We start from the raw sequence: 16,820 nt of genomic DNA, 5'->3' as shown, positions 1-16,820 counted from the left end.
AGGAAGATAGAGAAGTGGCACCTTGGCAAGTTTACATTTGTCAGGGGATAAGTGAGTTATATTTCAGAAAACTTTTTGTCTATTGACTTTCTTCACCAATTTATAAATTATCCCAAAATACAGTTCTTAAGCCTGAACACCTAAATAATAATTCAGAATTTGCCTCTGTACTGAAACATTAAATCATCAATACTTATAAAACTGAAAATGTCAAGTTTCCTGCAAGACAAGTATACGATTACAAGAAGCTTGTATACCATACCTTACAAATATTTAGAAATCAAGATTCATTTCATCTCTGTAAAATTACAAAAATTTAACTTTAACTATTTAAGATACTTGGAAGTTAAGAATATTTAGTATTTCTGGGAGATGCTTAATACCTTTTCTTTGGAAAAAACCCAACAAAACAAAAACAGGTTTTACACACAGCATATGCAAAAATTTATTTGGAAAGGCATCCTGAACTCTATTCCAAACTTACATATATTAATGAGTGGAAACATTATGGCTTCACTGATCCTGCATTTAGATTAAGAACATGTCAATATTCTGATAATATAATTAAATATTTACAGTTCATATAAACAGTTCACTGTTTTATAACTCCTTAAAATCATTATCCCTGTTTGAAGACCTATATAATACCTTGAAATCTGGTCTTCATCAATGATAACAGCCCGGGTAAACAGGATACTGTTGATTGATAGCACTCCATAGGGTTTATCATTCGGTTTGATGGTAACATGAACCACCGATGGATTAACTAAAACAGCATCGCCCTGCAAAGTGTCCTTCAGCAGCATAATCTGAAAGCTCTCCGCAATTTCTGGTATGGCATCATCAAGGATCTTAAATTTCATAAAAGTTTCATGAACTAGAGGTGGGAAAATGATAGTTGTATTTGGCTGTAGATCTAGGAAGTCTAAATTAAGCTGAGCGTGTGCTGATGAATTCCCAGTTACGATAGCGTAGCTGACAGAGACTTCGTATTCATCAGGTCCAATTAATTTTCCGCTGTCATCTTTGCCACGAAGCACTTCAATAGTTAGCACATCAACTTCCTCAGGCACCATATAAGCACTCTGAACAAACCGCACAGGGCCGTCATTTTTTGTAATATTGATCTGAACAGAATTTTTTGTGGTGTTGATTTCAGCTCCTCCCTTCACACTTCTCAGATGAATGACAAATAATTCATCATTTTCAGGTATCTGGGAAAATAACATTGTATCCAGGTATAAGTCACAGTGCAAATATATAAAGGACAGTCTTACTGAGAAATATGCTTTATATATATTGCAGAAAAGGGAAATATGCATACTGGACAAATCACTTCAATATTAAAACAAACAGAAAAAAAGCTTGTAACTTTGACAGAAAATCCCTTCTCAAAACTCAACGCTTCCATTTGCTAAAATAATAGTGCTCCAGTATTATTACAAAGAGGAAGAAGAGGCCAAACAAAAATAATACACAAACAAGGCAGGAAAATGGTGATCTCTTCAACTCAAGACTATGAGATGATTCAATTCCCACTGTATCAGCCCATCTCAACTAGGAAAAGAGTTTTCCTCCCAGCTACTTAGATTTGCACTTTCATTAGCTGATGTTAGCATTGATTTACTTCTATGTATGAGTGAAAGAACATGGCAACAACATGTGGGCACAATTTAGCTTGACCCTTTCATTTCTCTAATAACTGATGCAGCAGATAATATAGAATGACTTATGAGCCCAGAACTAAAGAACTTGAGGATGATGTTTTTCCTCCATATTAATACATCTTATTTCCCGTATCTTGATCTGTTACACTAATTTCACTATCAATGATTTCACTTTTTTTATTATTAATATGGATACAGATTAATGTAAATCTTTAAAAATTATGAATGATCTTTGCATATGAGTCTTGCTGCAACCTCCCACAAAACTAGTCTTACGTGCTTCTGAGAGAAATTCCAGGACAAAATTACTTTTTATTGCTAATGGTAATATTCTGTTGTAAAGTCAACAAATCCTTTTATGTATTTTTGTTTACTGAGCTAAACAAGTTGTGAATTTCTTGCTGTCCAATATTTCTTCTCTTTCCTGCTCATTTGCTAATTGGCCACCCTCAGATCCTTTCTTAGTGCTAAAAGGGTGAACATGCAGCTCTCTTTATAGTTCATGCCAATTCTATCCCTTTCTTGGCCAGTGGCAATTAAATTTGCATAATGTGGTTGATTGAGACAGCTTTTTTTAACCTGAGTTCTGGCAACCCTAAATCACCTCTCTCCTGACATACAATTGTTATTTTTTAATTACCAACACAGATACTAACTGTGCTAACTGTCCATTATTACACCTTTTTTTCACAGCAAAAATATCGATTTAATAAACAGTCAAAGTGCATGTAGAAATTTAGCTGCAGATTACATCTCAATATCATGTACAAACAGGGCATCCTGGAGCTCTTAATTGCATCCTGATTGACCAAAAAATCCACCCATTAAACTTCAAAGACTTTAGTAGAAAGGATTCTCAGTGTGTCCCCTCTCTTTCACTTTCTCTTAAACAAAGTTTCCACTATTCCTCACAAATAAAAGAAATGGATACCATCAAACGATCATAAAAGTAGTGCTGTAGAGATCAGATCTGCAGCCTCCTAATTTCTGTAGGAAAAACGTAGCTCATTTCTTTTTATTTCTCTCTTTCTGGAGGGTCTATGTTCGAGAGTAAGACCAGGTTCTTATGAATCCTACCATGATCACCATCCATTTTTCACATTCTTGCTTCCACTGAGGGGACCAGCCACACATGAACAGACTAAACTATGAGTAACAGAACTTAGAGAGCATCTTTCAAAGAAAAAAAAAATCACATTCTCCCAAAAAGCTTAACAATTTTTTTTTTTTTTTGTGTAAGACACAGAAATACTACATCTTGTCTAAAAGACACATTTCTACAGTTTAGACACACCAGGCTGGCAGTCCCGGTTTGTATTCTTAAGAATGCAAGTATCATTAGAGATGTGTAAAAGCACTTAAACTATCAGAAAAAATGGAAAAAAAAAAAGCTTAAAAGATGAATCACTTCTAAGAAAGACACCTTTCTACTATTATTTTTTTTCCTGTGCATTTCCATATGAAGTTGTTCTGTACCATATTTGCTTATTTTGGTTCCTCTATTTCTCTCCACCCCCATTTTATAATTAAAAACAAACACGAAAATATGGGTATGGAAAGATGAAAAATCACAAACTTAAAAACAGAAAATGTTTTGTTTACTATGAAATAGAAAAGAAAACTCAAGAACATATAAATTTCATTTTTATATGGCCAATTCAAATACTGAACAGTTACAATTACAACTTAGTGTTAATAATTTTCACAAGACTGTCTGCTTGTTTCAGGTATTTTTTCATTTTTGGAGCAATTTTTTTGTTTTTAAATACACTTCTATCCTGAAAAATGTGCACATAAGAATCATACATCCTTTTCAATATGGGTTCCCATTACCTAAACAATTAGTAAATGCAAAAACAGCAGCCTGCATTAACTATGCAGACATGCCCTGAATTTGCAAGATAAGCAATTAGAAAAAATGCAGAACATACTTAAGGAGAAACACACACACGCACAAAAAGGGAAAACAGAAGGGGCAGTCTAATAGACAAAGAAATACAGTGGAATAAATATCTCATTAAAGAACATCACCCTTGGCTAGATACCTAGTGCCTTAGCATTCTATCTTACAAAAAAATTAATGCTTTTCTGATTTCTTACAGGTTTCTTGCAGTGCTGGGCAGTCAGACATGCCACAGTGTGTTCAGAAACTAAAATAAGACATTGATGAGAATTACAGAGATAGTATTACAAAGATTAAAAATATAGTCCACAGAGCCAAAATTTAACATCACTTTACTATGCAGAATCACTTCTTAACTTAGCCTAAAGCAACCATATTGGCTACCTATTATTTCAAGCTCCTACAGAACAGAAGTTGACCTTCTACAAATTCAAACCTAAAGTGAAAGCAATTTGTGCTTACCTGATCATCCAACACTGTTAAATTATAAATCAGCATTGATTTTCCAGGGGCAAATGTAATATTTCCTTTAACTGGACTTAAGTCTTCTTCAGCTGGGTTTGGACCATCCTCTATCTACAAAGAACCAATTTTTATGATGAGATGTAAGTCAAACAACACCACAAATCCAGTACTAGTATAGTAATCAACATACAGTGCCTGACATGCACAGCAACTGACTATTGACTCATCTCCTATGTCACAATATGCATATTCAATTGCAAAAATCTGTTCTTTTTCGGCAAATGGAGTCAAACTAACCACTCAGAAGGAAACAGGTATAACCAGAAAGACAGGAAGAAAATTACTTACACATGGGTATAGGAGGACTCTTTAGTATTAACTGATGCATAATCAATTTTTTAACATTATTGTAAGAATGTTCATTATAATTTTATTTACAAGTATTGCATAGTAAGTGCTTAGACAAAATAACAGTAGTAATTGGTTTTGTGTCCTTCTTTTTATCTTGGCTAACATTTATAAATAACAAAAGCCAATGCTGTGCAAACACAACTGAGCTTAAGCATTGATATGCAAATATTGTTTCATTTAACAGTAAAAACTAAAACACTGAGAAGCCTTTCAGAAGTAATGTAGCTTTTTGTATCAAATACTCTATTTCAACTTATAATACTGTATTTCAACTTATATATATAAACTATGTTGTGAAAGGAACCTGATTAATTCTGCAGATAGCAAAACTTATTGGACCTTAAAACAAATAGATCTGAAATAGATCACATGAGGAACCACACTATGTACTTTAACTGTACATACAATATTTGGTATGGAAATACAATGCAGTACAAAGCTTTTCAGATTTTGACGGGCCTAGATCAACCCCCTGATGACCTGTAAGACTAGAGAACAGATAAAGACATGGCAATATTAATGAACCCTTGCTTTACATATAATTTTATGGCATGCAATACAATGTCAGCTAAGAATAAGGAATCAATAAATGTAAAATCCGTACCATGCTCAAATCAAATAAACCAAGGAAAATCTAAACATTCAAACTGACTAATTAATCTGAAAGCTTCAGTTTTTGGGAGCTCAGTCTGCAGTGTCTTATAGCGACAGAATTTCACTAAATGTTGAGCTCGCATGCTTACATGTTCAGAGATGGGACAACATTAAAGATCCTCTCTGATGTTTCTTTGTAAAAAATATATAGATATTTTGAAATAAATGTAAATAACACATTTCTTACACTCTTAATATGCTTTGTTTTCTAGAGATACAAAAAAAATGAATCTTCAAGCATCTTAAAACTATCCAGTTTTCTCTAGTATGTCTTTTTTTTTTCTTCCATTTAAACTGCTGGATTACTACTGTATTTTCCTTGTGACAAGGAATATCTTCCATTTTATGGAACAGATTTAAAGAATTTGTCCTTCCTCAACTTTTACACATATTTTCATAGATTACGATTACAGCCTTCCAATTTCCTCCAAGGCTAAGGTATAAAGCCCTTTTGATAAACTCACCTCAAAAGTCACGATGACCGTCCCATAGGTTCCCCTCTCCCTAATTAGGGTGAGAGGCACAGTTTCATTTTTACCCCTGGGCTCGTTCACTGTGATTAAGGCAGACTAATGAGGAAGAAAAGAGACAGGCAATCAGGCCTGATCAAACATCACACTAAAATGAAGAAACTGTTACCATAGAAATACCAAACTCCCACAGACAAGTTAATCCAATCTGAAAACCAGTCCACTGACAGGATACATTCCCTAGCAACCAATTAGTTCAGCTAATAAAAGGCTTTAAAGATTTCAGATAAAGAAAAATCATCATATGTTATGCAAATAGCATCTATTTCCCATAAATTAACATAGTCGCTATATACATGCTATGCCATCATAATCAACCGGGTTACACTATTGGATGGTTTTTCAGACCATGGTAGATAAAAGGTTTTAAAGAATCTGAGTAATTCGGTGAGCAGTATGCCTCAGTACTGTGGTTCTAAAAATTTCTAATGCTCTTGTGCTTTATCAGTGAATTCCTTTACGAAGAATACCTGCCATAATGCTGACAATAGAGTATAGCCCCTTTCTCTACTAACGCAGTCTTTGTATTACTGCACTTTTCCTCCACTATACTAATGTCATCCTCACCCTCTTACCCTAAAATTGATGGTGTTTCATGATGGTATATCATGGTGGTGTTTTCTTCAGATAGAGAGTTAAATGTAAAAATGCTCATTGCAGAACGGAAAATACATAAATTTTGAAGAGTTTCAAAAACACAGGTTGATGTTTAATTTTTCTCTGGCATTATTCCTAAGTTTCTTCCCTACTGAATACAGATCTCAGCAGGGGCAGTGAGACTAAAACAACCTTAAAAATATTTTTTTATCTTTAATATTAGCAGCATAATACCTCACTAAGCGTGAGATGCGCAGGCTATGTCTCAAAGGTAAATGCATATAATACTAAAGTGTACTTTTGTGAGAATAAAATACGTATGTATGATTTACCTTTAGAAATGATTACAAATGTGTAAATCAGAATCACACTCTTTACAGGGACTCAGTTAAATAACTAGCATCTTCGAAAATGCTTCACAGAATTTTCATGCATACCATAAAAAAAACATACCATGTTAAAGGAAATAATTCCAAAGGCATTGTCGTTTGATAATATTGTTACAGTGACAGACTTGGGTGAGCCAAGTTTTACTCTTGGTGATGGTTTCTAAAATTAACAAAACAAAGTATTTAATACAGTGATAAGCAAAATCCAGAAGAAAGATTTTGGTGTCAGTGACTAAGTAAATATTATTTTAATACAAATTGCTTCCCTTTTTTTTAATCTATTACAATAACAATTATTTAAAGCAATAGAATGCAACAAAATAATTTAACACAGTGAGAAAAAAAATCTATAGAGTCAAGAACAAAGTGCCTAAAACAAACTTAGTAAATCATTAATCATTGCATAACAATCTATTAACAATACCATAGTAATAGGCAACTAGGTATGAGGCATGTAGTATTGCCAGCAACTAAAAAGTTGTTCTTTTCTCCCTAGTGATGTATAAAATGGAAACTCTGAAGGATACTATTATATGAACAGAAATATCAGCTGAAGGAGAAAAATTTTCAGCAGTGTAAAAATGAAATACTACTTTTATAAATCAAAGGAGGGATGAAGGGAAAGCACAGATATTGGCAGTAAATGCCAATATCTCCCAAGGTCTATAAAAATCGGCAGTAGATAAAAAAGACTCTCTTTTTTTTGAGATTATTTCAAACTTCAAAGTCATAAAATGTTATACAGATGCCATTCTGGAGAGAATATTCATGCTCTAAGAGCATTACACTTGTATAATGGAGCAATATGCAGGCGTTTAACAATACATTGTTGAAATATGTTTTGTTTTCTAGAGAGGTCTGGTTTAACTCTGCTTCTGGAGGATTGGAAATTATCTTGTTTCCTTTGCTACTTCCACCCTCTCTTTGAGGTACAGTCTACACAGGAAAATAGAAAAGCCCAGTAGCCTCTTCGCAGTCCAACTCTCTTCTTTCTAATAAAACACCTTCAAACTGGATGCACTGCTTGCTGAAGTTTCAAACTATGTCTATACTGCACAGAAACATCATATAAACACCACCAAGAATGGCAAAAATTTCTTGCGAACAGTAAACTCTGTCCTGCCTAATGTCCAAAATTAAGTTCTTACTCACTTTACTCAAGACTCACCACTTAGAAGCCACACAACAACCCTGAAACCTATGCAATACCATTCATGTCAGCTTAGGCAGTGCTTTCAGAAGAAACAGATAAATTTAAAACATGAGACTTACTGGTAGTGTCAAGTAAAATACAAATGTCTCATCAGCCTCTGGAAGATCATCATCACAGACAGATATATATACAGTTCGGTTGGTTTCTGTATCGGGTATGTATGCAGCTGCATATGTGTCAAAAAAGTCTCCTGTGTCTTCACCATAAATCTACAATAAATAAACAATTGAATAGCATCTCTTTACTCCCCCACTATCTCCTATAACATTATTCTGAACTGATCACTCAAATTTCATACATTCTTCTTTGCACATTACTCTTCTCCCAGATTCACCGGCTACCATCCAGGGTGTTTCTGGTCAGAAGGTATAGCTACATTTTCTTTTATCCAAACTGAGAAACCAGGTATAATTCCCCTTTTCACAACTTGGTACCTTATGCATAACGCACCACATGACCGCCTTTTGATGGAAAACATTGTTCTCAGCACAAATCTGAACCCTCTATAATAAGTTACCTATCCTGAGTTTACCTGAGAATGTAACTGCCTTTTGCTTCCTGTCTCACTCCTAGTGAGCAGAGGAGCCTAGAGGTTAGCTTAGACCTGTTTAATGATTTGATTGCTAAAGAAGGGCAAAATGAATTCTTCTATGATCCCTACAGAACAACTTTTATTCCTCACAATTTCTAAGATCTTTTTCATATTTGATACTGGAGGGTACAGTATTATGTGGTAACATAATCATTTCCTTTGTCTACAGACTGAAGGAATTTATAACCAGCACATCTCTGAAGCAATGTTGTATTCTCCTTCCTTACACCATATATCACCTCACTCCATATACATTATTTAGTACACCATAAAGGGTTTAAATGATTAAAGGGAGCACGATCAAAACCATAGCTAACAACAGCTAACAGAAAAATGTAAACATAGCAATCTCAGTCTCCCAAATTGAACAACGTGCATTTTAAAATTCGCAAGGACACCTGACTCAATCAGAGGAATTGTTATTAAAATGCCAGTGTTAAAGAAAGCTGGAATGGGCAAAATTTCTGCACATTTGTATTTTGGTATGAAACAACAGCTTGAATCAAGACTCAATGAAGGACATTAACTTGCAGTTCTCCCTCAGTAGTTTGAGCCGGGTACTTGAAGAGGTATTTTTATCCGAAAACATCTTGGTACTATTGACATAGTCAACAGGAAGTTGCTGTTAACAGAATCTGGGTGCCGTTAGTTTAAAGTGAAGTATTGCTCCAGGGAATATCCCCTCCACCCCCTTCCTTTTCACTTGCTTGATGAAAGAATAAACAACATTCAACACTTCAGAAAGACATTAATATTTCCTGAGAGATATCTGGCAGTTTCTTACCGACACAATTGCTGTGACGTTAGCGGGCTCCCCTGTCCTCTCAATGACAAGGCGTATAACAGTAGTACTTGTTTCGTTAACTACAAACTCTGTTTGTCCACTGAACCTCACTTCTGTTTCTCCAGATGTGAAATTAATGACTATTACTAAAAGAAAATGAACTAAAATAGAAGCAAAGGGCATCCCTATAGAAAAAGAAAAGATAATTAAAAATGAATTTTGTGTGCAAAATATATAAAATGAAACCAAACAAAATGTGAATCTGGTCAATTTTTCTCAATATTAAATACCGGAATTATTTCATGATCTTCATAAATGAGACAAAAACTTGCACCAGTTTCATCTACCATCATCTGAAAGAACATAATTCTCACCCATTTCAGGTAATACATACTGACTTCCATATTTTATAAACAAAGTTAATTGCCATCTAAAATTGATTCTAAACATTTCAAAGTCTATTTCATGGTTGCTGCCATTCCTTAATTTGGCTCTCAGACCTCTGATATTCTAGACAGCATTTTCACAGAATCACAGGATGGTTGAGGTTGGAAGAGACCTCTAGAGATCATCTTGTCCAAGCCCCCTGCTCCAGCACAGGGCACAGGGTGGCATCCAGGCAGGTTTTGAAGATCTCCAGAGAAGGAGATTCCACAACCTCTCTGGGCAGCCTGTTCCAGGGTGCTGTCACCCTCACAGTAAAGAAGTTCTTCCTCACATAGATAGAATATGAAATACCTGTTTCATTCATTTTTTTTTTCAAATTAAGAGCTTACTAAAGTACTTTGTTTGCTTGTTTTCCGGAAAAAAAAAAAATCCACATTGCCACACCAGCTTCCATTTCCAATCAACAAAAAAACAAGTCTAAGTGATCACACTTTAGTAACTCTATTTCCAATTTGCTTACTTACTTTACTGCTTCTCTTTAGAAATACACATGATTTGGGAGTAAGGGTGGAGAGTTGGATGTTTGCTGCCATCCCACAGACCACTTTCCAACATATCATGGACCATGAAATATCCTTAGACATTTATATTTACTTCATCTTTCCTTTGCTTTTTCTCTTATCCCATAATACTTTGTTTTCTTGTCACACAGAATCATTGTGGCAAATTTTAATGAGACTCTCACCTTGATATTGACAGACCATTATTTTCATTTGTTTATGCACAAGACCTGTTTTTTTTTTTTTCTCTGAAGAAAAGACAACTTAAAACTAAGGTGGATTTGCTTTTCTTACTTGAGAGCCCAATTCTATAATGTAAAACACATGCTGAAGTTCCTGTCAGGTTCTTATGTGGTGAGACCATGAAAGACGCACTCTTAAGAGGCACAAAAAACTGGAAACAGCTGCTGATATGCACATGCTCATACAGTGCTGATCCCTACCAAAGACTTGGGCACTGAATGGAGATTTCTGTCAGAAAGTTCAAAAAAATTTTTGCACGGTACAGAAGAATTAAGAAGTCTGGTGTCCTTAGTTCTTTAAAAAATATCTTTAATGGAATCAGCTCTTTCAGCAAGCTTTCTTTACCTCACAATCACTGTTATTTCTTTTTTTTAATTTCTGCACAAAACATTTTTTGTGATAATGCATATAAATAAATATAAATAAAACATCACTTTGCTTAGCATTCTCTAGTGTCATTTTTATTAAATAAATCTGGTCAACATGTTTGAATAATTGTACTGAACAAATTCATATTTGCATATCAATAAAGTTTAGGCTCAGCTGTGTTTGTATGGTTTCCATTATTTCTGGCAGTAAATGAATATTCTACCTGAATAATCCCTGTTAGAGAAAATTTCATGTATATACTGAAATATATTTTGGAAACTTTATGTTGAATTTGTAATCAGGATACTCTGAAGCACAGTACTTATATGTATGCAGGTATATGTATGCAGGTAGCTTTAACATTGCACTGAATACTGAACAAGCTGGCTTTTAGAACACTTGGCTCTACAGAGCTTCAAGAAGACTTGAAGACTTTGATTAATTTTAAAATAATGCTGTGTGGACAAGAATTAATTTTGCACAGTGAACACTTGATATCAACAGCCTTCAGACAAGTTAAAAGGTAAGAATTAACCACAGCCATGACATATCAAATAACTTTACATATTAAATACAGTCAAGAAAATTTACTGTCTCTTGGAATGCTTATAAGCAAGGACTTGTGGGATGACAAAAGTAATGATTACACTGCAATAAAATACTCACCCAGCTATATAGAATACTGCTGAAGAAAAAGGTGGGCACTGAAAGTAAGGGCAAAACATGAGGATCAACTACTACCCTTATGAAAACAATGCTATATTTTACAGCCTATCTGAAGAAGGTTTCACTATTTCCAATAATTATGTCACATAGTGAAATAATTTCTGCTCTGGATATTCTCACTATTATAAACGGAAATTTTATTAGCATGAGTACAATCCTCTAAGATCTACAGGGCTTTTATTAAGAATTCAAAATATAACAGACTTTCAGGATCTATGCTTTATTTCTTCATATCTATTTAGCTATTCCAGGGCTTAAAAAAGCTTAAAATAAGAAGCAAAGTTGAGAAATTTTAAAAGGAAAATTCTCAGCATATCAAAAGCTGACAGTCTTAATTTGCAAGGTATTTCTGTTCTTCATTATGTGGAATTACTCTGAAAAATACAAACCTTCAAAACTTGCAAGTGAATAGTTGTGTATCCTTTGTAAACAGGGTGACAATTATACTGTCTGCAAAAGCAGGCATCATCCATACTAAACTGAGAAGTCTGTTGACCTTTTAGCTTCAGCTGTTACCTTGCCATAGACTTTGCAAATATCTTCCCACGGTACAAACTTCTAGTAAATAATACAGAAAACATGATCCTTGAGGGCAAGATTACCAAGTTTAGAATTACGTGCATTCTATTACTTCTACTAGAGGGATTCTAAAACTATAGGATTACTCCTGTGGAACAAGAGAAGTTTCACAATCATATCATCAATTATTTAGCTGGTGTGTATTCTTCCTTGTTATATTATTTGTAGTAAGATTTACTTTGTACAGCCTGCCAAAACTAGTTTTTGGTCTGTTTATTTAAACAAAATTTTTAAAATATTATTTTTTTAAAAAAAGCCTAATACAGTAAAACTAACATAAATTGAGACTGAGAGAATGCAAAGCAAATCTACTCAAAAACCCCAAAATATATTATAGGTCACAGTATTTTACTCTATTAAATACTCATCTTGTTATACTAAATTCCTGATTTTATTATGCAAATTAATATACTGTGATTTGTTTCCTAACTGCATTGCTTATAGTTCAGTAATAACCTTTGCAAGATCAGGGGCTAAAATACAAGTCCCCACTCCACCTCAGTATAACACATGATCACTGGTCAAAATTTTAATTTTGTCTTTTTTTTTCCCTCCAAATAATGCTGACACTCTAATCATTCTTCATAGCTAAGTTTTGGTAAACTATATAGATATATAGAACTATATAATAGATTAAATAGCCCTTTCTGATACAGGGAAATATTACTGACTTAGTTCTACTAGTGCAGCACCGTGGGTCAGTAATTTAAGTATTTCTGAAACAACAAATTTAAATATTACTAACTACAAACAACCAACATGAGGTATCACATCTCTTCATAGGTATGGACAAACGAATGGATGAACTATTATGTTAGTCTGTTCTGACTAAAGACATTTCAGGTAATGATTTGTACTACCAGAGGTAGTTTAAAGCAATGTTACATACTGATGCCTGAATGATGTTTGTATTTTATTAAAGATTTCTACCACTAAAAATAAAAGCATTTCCCCAAAGAAATCATCCAGAATATTTAATAAAGATAAAATAATCTTAAAAGTCTAAAAAATATATTTTATTGGACATTCCAATAAAAAATCTAACTCTGAATTGAGTCATGATCTATTACTAGACTTTTTTTTTGGTTTGCATTTTACAGCATCTTCACAATTACACTCATGTTTCCCCTAAAAAAGAAGCAGAATACTAGTATAAAATCCAGCCCAGCATACATTGATTCCACAAAGGGATTTTCAGAGCAATGTTACAAATGATGTAAGCAATACCATTTCAACCTCTTGTCCAGCAGAAGTTTAGGAGAACTAGGCTCATAAAACTGATATTTATGATAATTGATGAATTACCAAGATTAATTTGCTTTTTCCTCTTTGTTTTCTGGAATGAATTTCAAAAGAAGGCTTTAAGCCTAAAAGGAATGACAGGTTTTTTCTGTCAGTTTTAACACTGGCTTCCAAGTTCAATGAACCCTTGAGACAGTCTTAAGAGTCTCCAGTAGTTTCTGTTGCAGGATGAGGAATCCTACAGAGTGGTAGAACATGGAGAAATCAAGGCAAATGAGAGAGTTGTAAAAGACTCAGTCTGAAAGGAAATTGAGTGTAGGATGCCAGATATGGAAAAGAAGGCAAAAGAAAAGGGAGTTCAGTAATCAAAAAGCAGATGAAAACAGTGCTTAAGTTCCCTATGCTTCAGACTTGCCATTGCTGCTTGGTATACAAGACAAGCAAGGTATTCTGAAGCAGAAACTGCAAATCTGCAGCTACATCTTGATCAGCATTGCCCAACCTTGCACAATTCACTGTTCATTTCTCAAGTCCGTTAATATGTCACAGTAGCGCAAGTGTAAACTCTAGTGCACTTTTCCTTGCCCATCCTTGCCTACTCTGCATGATGACAACCACCCAGCCAAGCAGAAACTGGCATGCCCAGCACTCTGCATCACACATGGCACCACAGCCATCAGCAGCTGCCAGGGAAGTCTATTCACAGCAGAGATGCCAGCTCCCAGAAGCATCCTGGGCTGAATGCAGTGGGAGAGAGATACATGCACCCTTTTGTACGTAAAGAGGAGGTTGTCTGTAGTACGCTGGCAGAGCGTGGCGTCTCGATGTGGCGACACATCGAGAAGTTGCCCAAAGTCATTGCTTTTGCTGCTCCTGTTGTGGAAATACACTGAAAAACCTGCACATTCAGCTTTTTTTTATTTTAGACACTCTGAGGAGTACAAATTTCCAACAGTACTAAAAAACAACTGAGGAAAACAGTAGGAATTATGACAATACTGATTCACTAAAAATTGACTTTTAATTTTGTCACTATCCCAAACTAACAGAGTATTTTATTTCATACTTTTTTCTTGTTCCTTGGAGTTCCCATATTTCACATGTATCTATCTAAGGCAGAACAGCTGCAAGTGCAAAACCTAGCATTTGAATAGTTGCTATTTTCCAGGTGCGGTACAGGAGGGGTTTTTTGTTTGTTTTTTGTTTTTTTTTTTATATGAGACATACAAATACCTCACTCTGATGAGATAAAATGACTGAGAAGTAGAGTTTCAAGGTCATTACTTCAAAAGAACATCTTCCTATGTACTTTTTATTTCTTTACATGCTTCAAGCTGTAGAAACCACAAATATTTTAATAAAACAGTCACAACAACTACCACTCAAATCTGCCCCCCTCCTGCTCAATCTGTACAGCATTGATAGCTGCAGCATTTGGTGAAAGAGTCTGCCCACTTATTTCTATGTGTATTATTTAGGGTCACTGCCACTTTTGCTTCTAATTCTTCTCTAGGATTTCCTATTTTCCTCTTTACTACAAGACATTCAAGTTACCTGCCCCTCCTCTCCCTTTTTATTGCTAACACTGAAAAATGCTAGCAAAAGCACAAAAGCAGACTGCTAGATGCAGAAATCCCTTCAGAAGCTTTCACTGTCCTCAAGTTTGTGAGCTCATCTTACCTACTTACTACTACTGCAATGAGAGCATAGCGCCAAGGCAGAACCTCAGGTGCTAAAATATTTGTCTGTGTTTGGCATTAATGACACTGATGAGAGCCAATTATATGTTATTTGCTTTCTAACAGTTGCAGTCTTTAAAAGCATTATTTAAATTCACTATGTATGACCTTATGTACAACTGGGAATATTGCTGTGGCTAATTTAATGCTCCTGAACAACATGAGCACATGAAAAAAACAACAACAACAACAAAAAAAAACCTGTTCATTCAATTATATTCCCCTGAAATGGCATCTACCCTTCACACAGTCATCTTACCCTAAGGGAGGCAAGAAGCTACCAGCCATCATATCTGTATTTATTGGCCACAAATTTAAATCTATCCAAGCTAGGAACCAATGCTAAAAATGGTTAATTCACGAGCACAATACAAAGACAGAAGCCTGACGAGACATCCAAATCATCTCACCCCGTTATTGGGGTCACTAAGAAGAAAGAGTGTCACCTGCCTTCTATGAGAATCCCTTCTATCTTTTCTAACAGCTTCTTCTCTACCTCTCCTCTCCACTGGATTGGATCTGAACTACATCCCTGAACATTAAGTCCTAAAGCACCTAATAGACACAGGAGCACAAAGTTTTACCTCATAAGTCAGGTAATTGCTAAAGGCTTCCTGAGGTCACCATCTGCTCTGCCTATTCTCATTCAGAGCAGGGAATAAAGGCCAAAACTACCAGGCAGGGCTTCAATCACTATTTCTGTTTGCAAACAGCAAGCAAGCTGGAGGAAAAAAAAAATCCCAGAGCACACAGAACACAGGCCTTTTCCACAAAGATTTACAATTACTTTATTTTTTGCAGGTCTAGCAATAAAACTAGGTAACAATTTTGACAAGTTTTAAGAGCCAGGTCTTAATCTCTCATTTTCACAGTAATGCAAGTGAAATGAACAAGAAGTTATTAAGGTTACTTTATATTTAGAACATGGCTCAGAGTGTGATGTAAATAAACAGCCCATGTAATCTGCAGTTAGTATATTAAGAAACACAGAAGTAGGAGTTTGAATTTATTCTAATTTGTACTAGAACAACAACACTGATTTCAGCTACTGAGTTTTTAATGTATTTCATGCAATAGATGAGAATTTATCCACATATATTCTAAGTATTACATTGTATTATGCTGGAACTATTTACTACATGGTACATGTTTAATCAAAAGATCAATTTTTTTTCAGTCCCACACAGCTATTGCTTTTCCACCCACAGAATTCTAATGAAAAACCTAGACCAGTTTTACTAGAAGCGATTTTTACAATGTTTTACAGAACCAGAGCCTAACTTTTTATCTGGCATGTTACCCCAAGTAGAGCTTTTAACAATGCAAGCACTCGAGAAAAATGAACAGAATTTTAAAAATAAATATACAAAAATTAAAACCAGCTGTGAACTCCCAGCAGATGCTTATTGTAGCAATAACTGCCTATCTCAGGAGCAGGCTCTTAAATGTATAGAACAACACAGATCGACAAATAAGGTTTGCAGACTTGAGTGATGAATGCTCATCAATTTAATTTCATTAAAGATCTGAGTTTGCACAGTAATTTCCTTTTGCATCACTGTTTTGGAGATTGCTCTTCTTTTCGCAATACTTAAAATTAATATATTTTTAGAACACATGAGCTGCAGACAGAATTGCTATGCCTGGAAGTGCCTACCATTTGACCTGAATGAAGTACTATGGCCTGAATGAATAGCACACATCAAAATTATCAATTACAGGCTTCTCTAGCATATTTGCTATTTCTCTCATATTGGCACATATCAAAAA

At 34.8% G+C, this 16,820-nt stretch overlaps 1 protein-coding gene across 1 annotated transcript in view; it reads right to left on the bottom strand.

The window, feature by feature from the left end:
* Positions 1-9,400, bottom strand: part of ADGRV1 (adhesion G protein-coupled receptor V1) — a 235,298-nt gene extending 225,898 nt beyond the window's left edge. The window contains exons 1-6 of the mRNA XM_088519599.1: positions 9,206-9,400; positions 7,889-8,038; positions 6,681-6,776; positions 5,565-5,669; positions 4,033-4,146; positions 649-1,214 (exon numbers count right to left, since the gene is read on the bottom strand). Coding sequence (XP_088375725.1) covers positions 649-1,214; positions 4,033-4,146; positions 5,565-5,669; positions 6,681-6,776; positions 7,889-8,038; positions 9,206-9,388 — 1,214 coding nt within the window. The 5' untranslated portion in view covers positions 9,389-9,400. The remainder of the gene's footprint in view (positions 1-648; positions 1,215-4,032; positions 4,147-5,564; positions 5,670-6,680; positions 6,777-7,888; positions 8,039-9,205) is intronic.
* Between the last annotated feature and the right edge of the window lie 7,420 nt (positions 9,401-16,820).

The sequence above is a fragment of the Tinamus guttatus genome, unplaced genomic scaffold, assembly GCF_059628265.1.
Source record: "Tinamus guttatus ecotype Peru unplaced genomic scaffold, ASM5962826v1 Tinamus_guttatus_pri_ptg000062l, whole genome shotgun sequence".
Taxonomy (NCBI): Eukaryota; Metazoa; Chordata; class Aves; order Tinamiformes; family Tinamidae; genus Tinamus; species Tinamus guttatus.
This window is presented reverse-complemented; position numbering and strand designations above follow the sequence as displayed.